The sequence below is a fragment of the Berghia stephanieae genome, chromosome 1 (genome assembly GCF_034508935.2).
Source record: "Berghia stephanieae isolate SIO BIC M18660-M18661 chromosome 1, UCSD_Bste_1.3, whole genome shotgun sequence".
Lineage (NCBI taxonomy): Eukaryota > Metazoa > Mollusca > Gastropoda > Nudibranchia > Aeolidiidae > Berghia > Berghia stephanieae.
In genome coordinates this window covers 53,736,649-53,746,648 of record NC_088360.1, presented here as the reverse complement: position 1 = coordinate 53,746,648, position 10,000 = coordinate 53,736,649, and the positions used below count along the sequence as shown (strand labels likewise).

Below are 10,000 nucleotides of genomic sequence, written 5' to 3'. Positions count from 1 at the left end.
CTGCTTTAATAGAATTGGCAAGAGATAGATCAGCTTGGCGGAAGATGACCTCCGACGTCTGCTTCAGATATGGAACTACATGAGATGAGATTGTACGTATTGGTGGTATTACGATTGTTGTATTTTTTATGGTTATTAGTGGTACCAGTTTATTTATTTTTTCGTTCCATTTACCATTTTTTTACACTTTCATGTATGTTGTCATCAAATTGTGTGATTTATTGGCGAAAGCCTAAGATTTAATAAACTTTGAACTTTGAACTTCTCTTTTTAATTAGCAATTTACGGAAGTGTAAATTTATACGATGCTGTGAAACAATTTACCTGAAACTTTATATCGCGCCCAAAACGGTCTTCCAGAATTCCCAAGCTAACAGCAGCACCGAACATAATATGACGAAAAATACAAATTGCAGAGGCTATTATAATTCCTTTTCGATAGATGCAATGCTGTTAACGGTTAGCTACCCGGTTGAGTAATACTGCCCTCTTTTCGGCAATGTCTATTCCTACAATCTAATCCATTTCTCTTTTCGTCACAATATTCAAATTGGATTCCCTCAGATCATTATTTCATTACTGCCATCAATGATAAATTCTTGATCTTACATCATAGACTAAAGAAATTGAGCTTATCAAATGTTCTTGTTTTGATGTCCGATAAGCCGAATGTTGGCCGACGTTTACATAATATATGCATGTCTCACATCCGAACCTACTTATGGGCCTAGTTTAACATTGTTGTAATAAACAATATATTGTGTCTTTTTTGAGATTTCCATTACAACAATGAGCCCATAAGGAAGAAGGTTATCAGACCTACAAATAAGTGCACATCGATGTGGGCCAATAACAATAAGTTGTACTATTATATAATACCTGGATACCTGCATACCTCTGTATAGAGCTTTTAGACTTGGAGTAGTCTCCTTCGCTCCTCCTCATCTATTAATGATTGGACCAATTTTTATAATTGAACTTGTTTCCTAGGATGTTGCTCATCTCCAACTCTGCTTTTAATTTATTCAATTTTTTTTGCTTATACTGTGGTTTCTTAAAGTTTATTCCAGTTATTTACAATTCTAGATGAAAAAAAGTTCCTTCTTTCATTTGTTTTAAAACGTTCTTTTTCCAGTTTCTTGCTGTTTCCTCGTGTCTGAATGTTCTTGTTTGGTTTAAGAAATCCTGCCTCTACCCTGTCTATTCCCTTTACTATGTTATATGTTTGGATCATATCTCCTCTTCTTGTCCTGTATTCTAAGGTCGGGAGATTTAATTCTTTCAATAATATCACCAACCATGGAAAAAAAGTAGATAAAGTATAAAGCAGATTAGGGGGAATAAAACACTTGTCTACAATTTTACGTCAAATATTTTTTTTTCAAATAAAACAAACATAGCCCTTGTATAGCGTTATGAGCACGTTGAATGGATATTGCGCTCTAGCTATATAAAAGCTTAATTTTTTATTTATTGCGATAGAATGTTATAAAGTGATATTATGATTAAGCACTTGAGTTCCGTTTCGCGTTTGGGTATAAGTGTCTAAATGTACTGACTTGCACATTTGTTGAACACTAATGTAGCCAAGGAAGCTGAACATTTTTCCATCCACAGTGAGGAGAGCTTTTGTAACATCCAAGTCTCTTTTAAAGTTTGAATTATTCAATTTAACATCGATCATAATGAGTCAATCAAGTTCATCAACAAGAAGTGAATTAACTGATGAAAACCCTCAAAATAGTACGCGAGGGGATGAAACACTTCTTTCCCCTACTGAAAGTAAAATTCGTCACATGGAAGCAAACCCGCATCTGTATCAGATGGACCATAAATGGAGTAGGTTTGAGTGACGCGCTCACAAAGACAACTGAACCCTGTGGGTTAAGACTGTATAAAATTTCAATTCTATAAAAAACACAAGACTTTTGTCAATTTTGAATGGATTAATTTATGAATGAAATCGGTTCGTTACTTTTTAGAGTGATCGTCTTTTTGAGACGCCCCTCTCTATAGATGATGCAGGTATTTCGGCACCTCACATACACATTTCCTCAAATAAGTAATGAACCACTCTGGTAGACTTTGAATATGATAACAAATCTAATCCCAAAGCCACGTAAGCTGAAAATTAGAATTAAGTCATATGACTTTTATTACATTTTAAATGAGTTTGAATAAAAAGCGTCTTTTTTTCAAAATGTCAGTGAAAATGATCCGACGCAGACTTGTGCTGAGCAAATTTCTTCTTCATTATTATTTTTTTCAGAAGATTGAGACCATTGGTAAACTGTCATTAGCATTGAAGAATTTGTAAACCAATTTTTCTTTTCAAATATTTGCCTTATTTTAATTCATAAAAGTAATTGACAACTTTATTAATACAAAATGAAATCCCCTTTTACAAAATATCACCTAATGATCTCTTAGTACTAAGTTCAAGCAGTTGTTACCAAGGTTTTTTCTTATATTTCACGTCTATATCAATTTATGTTTCTTGTAAAATTGAAAAGGAATGGGTTTGAGGAAGCCTTTGATCTTCAAATGGCATTTCCTTGCCAATTTACTGCTAACCACTGGAGTTATGGGATAACTCTTGCTAATGCGGCATGCATTGATCTAAGCTGTTTATCTCAATTTCTGTACCGTTTGAGGACAGCTCACCTTTCCTGTTACCTTTTTTGATCGGATCTCCTCTATCGAATCGTCTTACTTTGGTCTCATAATCACTGAACTACCGATCAACTACATTGATTGAACTAATGAGAATTTGCTATTGCATCAAGATAAAAATCTGTTAAGAATTTGAATAAATGAATCATAAAGATCTCTTTAGTCATTGCAGCAAAAAGGACCGGGTTATAGGGGGGCTCTTCTCTCAAACACTGCAACAATGTTGGCTTTACAAGAATATAAAGCACATCGTGCTTAATTCATTGGAAAGTGAACTTGCTTAAAAGTATGTCCGAAACCCTATCATGCACATTTTAAACATTTAGCGCTTTAGGAACAAATGACATTTACCTTATCAGTAATCATTCCCCACTTATTCTATCAACAGAAAAAACAAAAAGTCGTAAAAGTAAGGAGAAAAAACCCGACAGAAGCTCCACTAGCAATAAAACCGGTTCAGGAAGTGTTGGCGAGGAAGCAGATGATAAATCAGGAAGCAGTCGTAGAAGAACCACAGATGAAGAAAGAGAAAGTACAACATTTAACGACAGTAACACAGACAAGTTGCAAAAGGGCGAAAGGCACAGTAAAAGCAAAGATGACAAGACTAAAAGTCGCAAAAGGGGAGACTCTGATGGTAGTAGTGGCTCTAAAAGAAGTAAGGAAAGACGTCCAAGCCACGACACGGGGCGTCCAAGCAAGGATATGCGTCTCTCAAAGACATGGAGAGATCCTAAATCAGAAAAAGTCCGTTTCCAAGACAAGCTGGATTCGAACGAGACTAAATTCATAGACCCCTTGCTTCTAATGTGCGACACCATATTGATGAGCCAACATGAGAGCAACGAAAGTCTGGTCGGAGTAAATGGTAGCAAAACTGATATCAAAGACAGCGAATTTATTAACGACAACAAGGATGGGCTGAAAAAAACATCAGACATCAGTGGAAAAGACGCAACGAAAGACAAGGTTTCGTTAAGGGGCGGTTTGGGTCTTTTCTAAAAAAAATTTAATTACTCATATTGGGCGGTTTTAATCATTCTGTATCATCAATATAGTTTAAAAAACAACATTTATGGTGAAAAATTTTAATTATCTGTGTTGATACCCATTTTGCGATCTAATTTGGGGGTATGACATAAAAAAATATAACAATCTTGGCAAACGTTCCACAAAAACTAAAAATGGAATGACCTCCATATTCTTCCCTCTTGTCAACATTGTACCATAGTGTGTCACCATAGAGAGATTTTACGGCTTTAGATTATGGAATTTTTATTAGATTATTACAAAGTTGAGAATCGAAATGTTATGACAAAATTGATGTAAAAAATTCAGATTTAGGATTATAATAGAAAATTCACAAACCTTATCAAAAAAATCTCTCTATGGTGACATAATACATTGTCTCTGTGATAACTGTGGAAATTTTCAGACAATTTCAATGAATAGATTCTGAGAAACGTTTGACACAGTTTCCCATACCCTTAGAAAAATGACATATTGAGAAAATAGCAAAATAGCTTCCCGTTTTTCACACATTTCTTACTACCTGTAACATTTTTGATTGTGTATTTTGTGCCTTTATAGTCTACTTTAAGAATTTGGACTTCAATTATATTATTTCTAAGATAACAAAATATCATTTTCCACCAAAATCTCAAAATCAAATTTTTGAAGGATTTTCCTAATAATTAGACCCAAACCGCCCCTTAAATAATCTTACAAATAAAGTATACAGGACATATCTATACATACATACATACATACATACATACATACATACATACATACATACATACATACATACATACATACATACATAGCTACTAACTACCTACCTGCCAACCGGCCTGCAAACCCGCCCGTCCGCCGGCAGGCAGGCAGACCTACAGGCAAGAATGCATGCATGCATTCATCCATACATCACTGATATAAACATCCTGAAATTACAACAACAAAAAAGTATCCACGAGACACTGATTTGTTATATCATTCTGCCCTGGTGATACTTTGAATGGAGAGAATATTGTAGACAAAATAAGAGATGACAATACTATAATAATTCAAGTCTCTCAAACAGTCCATTCTTATCTCACGAAACACACACATACACACACAGTCACACACAGAGACACACAAACACACACACAGTCACACACAGAGACACACAAACACACACACACACACACACACACACACACATATATATATATATATAAATATATATATATATAATATTTCAAGTATAATCTTGTTTGACTTCTACATTATTATTGTTTCGAGCTATGGATATTTTATAAATAGCACCTTTTGATTAACATACATTATTAATTGTTTCGACTATATATTTTATAATGATTTTATATAATTTAAACATACTATAATTTTTATTATATACATACATACTAACATACATACATACATACATACATACATACATACATACATACATACATACATACATACATACATACATACATACATACATACATACATACATACATACATACATACATACATACATACATACATACATACATGCATACATACATACATACATACATACATACATACATACATACATACATACATACGTACATATGAAAGGAAATGTGTCACACTTCAACATTATGTACTAGTCCCATGAAGTTTATCAACCTTTACAACACTCGATATGTTGTGAATAGGCGTCTCAGATGTCCAAACAATACTATGAAAAAAGGATGGTTAGCAAGCGTCTTGTAAGAAAATTCCGGTCCCAACGTTATGTCTTTGGGTAAAGTACTTTACAAACATTACCTCACTCAACACAGGAGTGAATGAGCACCTGTCTATTGGCAGTGACGGATATTGCAATAGGGCTAGTACAAAAAGAACTCCTTAAGTGAATAATATTGTATGAAATGGAAATATGGTACCGTATGGCTTGCTGTCGGGGGGGGGGGGGGAGATATATGAAACATTGTAAAGCGCATTGCACATGCTTAATCCTTGGGAGTGCTCTATTTAGAAATTGATATTTTATATTTTTCATTGTGACTGACATCCTGTGAGAAATAGCATTATTTAGACGTGATAACCGACAAGAATCGTCCAATATAATGTAAACATTACTTTTTTTCCTATTTCTTTCACGAATATTATTGATGATAGTTTGACATTACAGTCAATTTCTCGTTATTGTCCATCTAATATTACACAGAACAGAAGAGAAAAATGTTAAATGATTCAAAACGATTTAGATCAACTCTTTTATAGATAATTTAGATTAATAATAAATAAATAAATGATTTAGACTGAATAATTTACTACAATGATCTGACAAACAATGTTTTTCTGGACTCTTTGCTTTATCAACAGATGGCCTTAGCGAGCGATAAGGACACTGGATCAGCGTCTGACCAGGTTTGTGATTTCATTTAATATTCTAGCATCAATTTCTTGATATTGTAAAATTCATTACATTCACAAGTTCCTGAAACCGAATAACTTGAATACCTCGACTGGATTTTACCGATCTGTTTAGTCAGCCGCACAAGATCGCTAGATCTATTTTGATTTCATTAGGGTGACGATTTTAGGATATTAACAGCTGCTAACGAAAACATGAGCCTTTTTTTTTACCTCGCTCGACTCGATTACAAAAATGTCTATCTGTACAGTCGGAAATATTCATATGCAGGAAGTTCAATCGACTTCCTCAAAGAGTATGAACTTTAAATTTGTATTTATTTTCTTTTGCTTAAATAAGCATTTTCGAAGCGTGTTAGGAATGGTAAAATATTAGAATAGAAATCTCATGTTTTGAGTGCAAACCTTTTTTCATATCAAAAGAATTTCACTTCATTGGAATACTCTTGACTCTTCATTATATCTCCAAGTTTTGTGCTATGATAAAGGATAATAGAACATAAAGATGTCAGATAAATTTTAATGCGTTCAATCAACTGGTTTGATCAATAACTATTTTCATCAAAACCATTAACTGGCACGAATGCATCATCAATAAATTCCTAGAAACTAGGAATACTATAAAGTATTAATAGAGAACATTATCATTTATGTGACGGGAATAATACAAACAGAGATTTGTCGATCTTCGAAATGCTCTCAAAAATCTATTCTTCTAACGAGATAACGATATAACAGTCTTCAAATGTTATTTGTGTTTGCTTTGTCTTTTTAAGCAGTTAAACCTGGCATTCGAGAACAACCTGGCATTCGAGAAGGAAATGGCATCGACGTCTGACAGGGTATGTGGCTTCTTGTTGCCTATCACTTTGTGGACTTTTAGTATGACACTTGGCTTCTAAACCAGGTTCCTGGTCTCTGGTTTGAATCCCGCCGTTGCACACAGAACCTTTGGAAAAGCCTCTTTACTTACACTGTCTCTAAAATCTTTGGTGTAAAATGGATACCTGGCTGGTAACAGCGCTATCTTTGCCGGAAAAGAGGAAGCCATCCAAGTTTATGGTTCCCAACTCAAGATGGATGCCCACTTGCACTCATTCTTGCCATCGACATTGAAACAGTGGAATTTTGCATGTTTTTTACCCATCTAATCTGTCTAATTATAGTCCATAATTGACAATTGACAAAATAATTGTCAAATAACCATAAATAAATTAACTGTTCAAGTTGATCAATCGAGTCAGTATCATGTTCTCATCAGATTGGATCCAATAAGCAATTAAAGAGAAAAAAAAGACTTTAAATGTGATAAAGAAAATCTTATAGAATTGAAGAGACCACCCAGTTGTTATAAATATAATCAAAGTGTCAAGCTGGTAATATGTTGGTTTATGCTAGAGAGAAAAAGGAGTTGAAAGTAAAAATATAGTAATTAGTACGTAGGTATGTTATTTTTTATGTTTAAAAAAAAGCAACTCAATTTCTTCAATGAAGATGCTTATTTCGACTCGGTGTTTTGAAATTAATTTAAACATTTAATTTTAAGCATTCGATCTACCCAGGCCGACGCGTACTAATTTGCAGGTCTGATAACCCAAATTAACATGGGCTCATTGTTGTAATGAAAATGTTCTAAAAAACCAAAGCAAAATAGTGTCCATTGCAACAATGTTAAATCAAGACCATAATAATTGCTCTCGGTTGTCGGACCTACAAATATGTGCACCTTGACCCAGGCACAAAACCGTTCAGACACAATTGGTCACAATTTAGGTGACCGGGCATGGTACCAAAAATAAGCTGAGGTTGACAGCGCTTGTAAAGCGCGTTGAGCACATTTGATGGATATTGCGCTATATAAAGCTCAATTTTTTAAATTATTTTTTTAGTGACAACTTTCTATGGATTATCATAAATACTACCCGTTACACTAGAGAATGAATCACAGACACGTTTATAATATTCAATAACAGTTTCCAGGAAATAAAAACACTTTGTAAAATTATGTAGAACCGTTGAAATGTAACACGATGGACGTGTTGCTTTCTTTAAAAAATCAAACATCATGGAATACAAAGAATGATTAGAATGTTACCACTTTGTTTCAGGACAGAGAAGCTTAAAATTTTCCTTTTGAGTTTTACTTGAATTTTACTATGATTTTTCCCCAGATGGCTCCTCAAAAAATCCTCAAGGGCGATAAATCAACACCTGGTCAGGTAATTAAAACATTTTTTAATTATATTTTATTATTTTTATTAGCTGATATCAAGAAAAGTTTCGGATTAAAAACCCGTCTTCAGCTATCAACTAAAAACAAGAAAAACTGCAATACCTCAAGTCCTGAAGAAAATCATCGCGAGAAGCAAACTAATCGCGTCCAGTTAAATGATAGATTAGGAATTATAAATCACCGATACGGCATTCACGAAGGGTTTTGGGTCTAAATAGATGATGATAACACGACGGCCATTTTTCGTCTTTTTAAAATCATAACTCGATCGACCGTCCACCCTGAGAGGTAGGTACTGTTGATGGGTGTTTTAATCCCCTCAAAGTGATTGGGGGTCTGAACGGAATTCAAATTTGCTCAACTGAATACCAGCCGATAAATTATGTCATAAATGACACTTATTTGGTTGTAGCTTGAAAATATATTCAATAACACATGTGATTGTTTACTGCCGTACTCTGCAAAGTCCGAGTTTTTAGAGGCTGTGCCAAGATGGGGGTCATTTAAATCGATCGATATTTGAAGGACGAGTTTTCTGGCTAAATCTTTAAATACAATTTATTTTCCAGAGCACGGCAGTTAACTGGTTAAATCGTCTAAAATGGTATTATATCGGGGTAAACAAGGTGCTGGTTATTCAATTTATAGCCACAAACATGACACTTGGGGTTAGTTTCTCTTCGTTAGGTAGTTGGAGAATAAATACCTCTCATTGTATAGCAAATTAACAAAAACAAAAACCAAAACCAAAAAAAAAAAAAAAACAAAAAAAAAAAATCACTCGAAATTTGTATTTCCTATCACTTTATTTCTAAACTCACTTTTCAAGATTCTATTCATCCCGACATCATACCGTTCTGAGATGATGAGACACAAATACCTGATTTCTCGATTCTTGTATCTTTTACAAAAACGGTTGACAGCTGCCTATTTTTGAATAAAATGTGATGATTATGCCTTATTTCCAGGAACCGTTTTGGAGCAAGACATATCCATATCATATTATACTCTGATAACAGCAAGTGTCGTGGTGAACTTATCTAATACAACTACAGCATTATATGTAGCGCAATATCCACTAAACTTGCTCAAAGCGCTTTACAAAGGGTCCCTCGCCAACAGCAACACTTAATATGAAGGACGAAACACTATTTATGGTCAGATATTCATTTTACATACACCCAAGGCTGTAAACTGAGTGCATTCACTTTCGTCTCCTGTTCGTGAATAACAAGTGTGTCAAAGGCGCTTTACATTTCTGTAATTTACCCACAGCAAACACATGAAACATACCAGCAAACAAAACTACGTGTAACCTAAAACGTTTATAACTATTCAAACATTTACTTAGTGAGAACTGATCATCCAAAGGTGTTCTAAAAACAATATCAAAGAAACTCCACGAGTTGTTTCACTTTGCTGGTAGGAAACTGAAAGAAGTTTTAATTCCGAGATAAAACGTTCGCGTCTGATTCTTGTTCGGTTCGGCAACTAAAAAGGATTGAGTTGCACTCACTTTGCATAGTATAGAACAAGAGACCGACTGAGAGGAAAGGTCAAATGGAGGGCAAGACGGACCGGAGAGGAAAATTAATGCGTTCAGTTTGATGTACAATGAGTATCTGACCGAGAGAACGATGAGAAAACGGTGAGAGAATGTGAATAAAGAGCCTTTTCCAA

General features: G+C 34.4%; 1 protein-coding gene across 1 annotated transcript in view; it reads left to right on the top strand.

Annotated features, from left to right (window-relative positions):
• Positions 1–1,585: 1,585 nt before the first annotated feature.
• The window catches only part of LOC144972431 (uncharacterized), an 11,439-nt gene continuing 3,024 nt past the window's right edge, over positions 1,586–10,000 (top strand). The window contains exons 1-5 of the mRNA XM_078913641.1: positions 1,586–1,839; positions 3,062–3,642; positions 6,037–6,081; positions 6,867–6,929; positions 8,259–8,306. Coding sequence (XP_078769767.1) covers positions 1,686–1,839; positions 3,062–3,642; positions 6,037–6,081; positions 6,867–6,929; positions 8,259–8,306 — 891 coding nt within the window. The 5' untranslated portion in view covers positions 1,586–1,685. The remainder of the gene's footprint in view (positions 1,840–3,061; positions 3,643–6,036; positions 6,082–6,866; positions 6,930–8,258; positions 8,307–10,000) is intronic.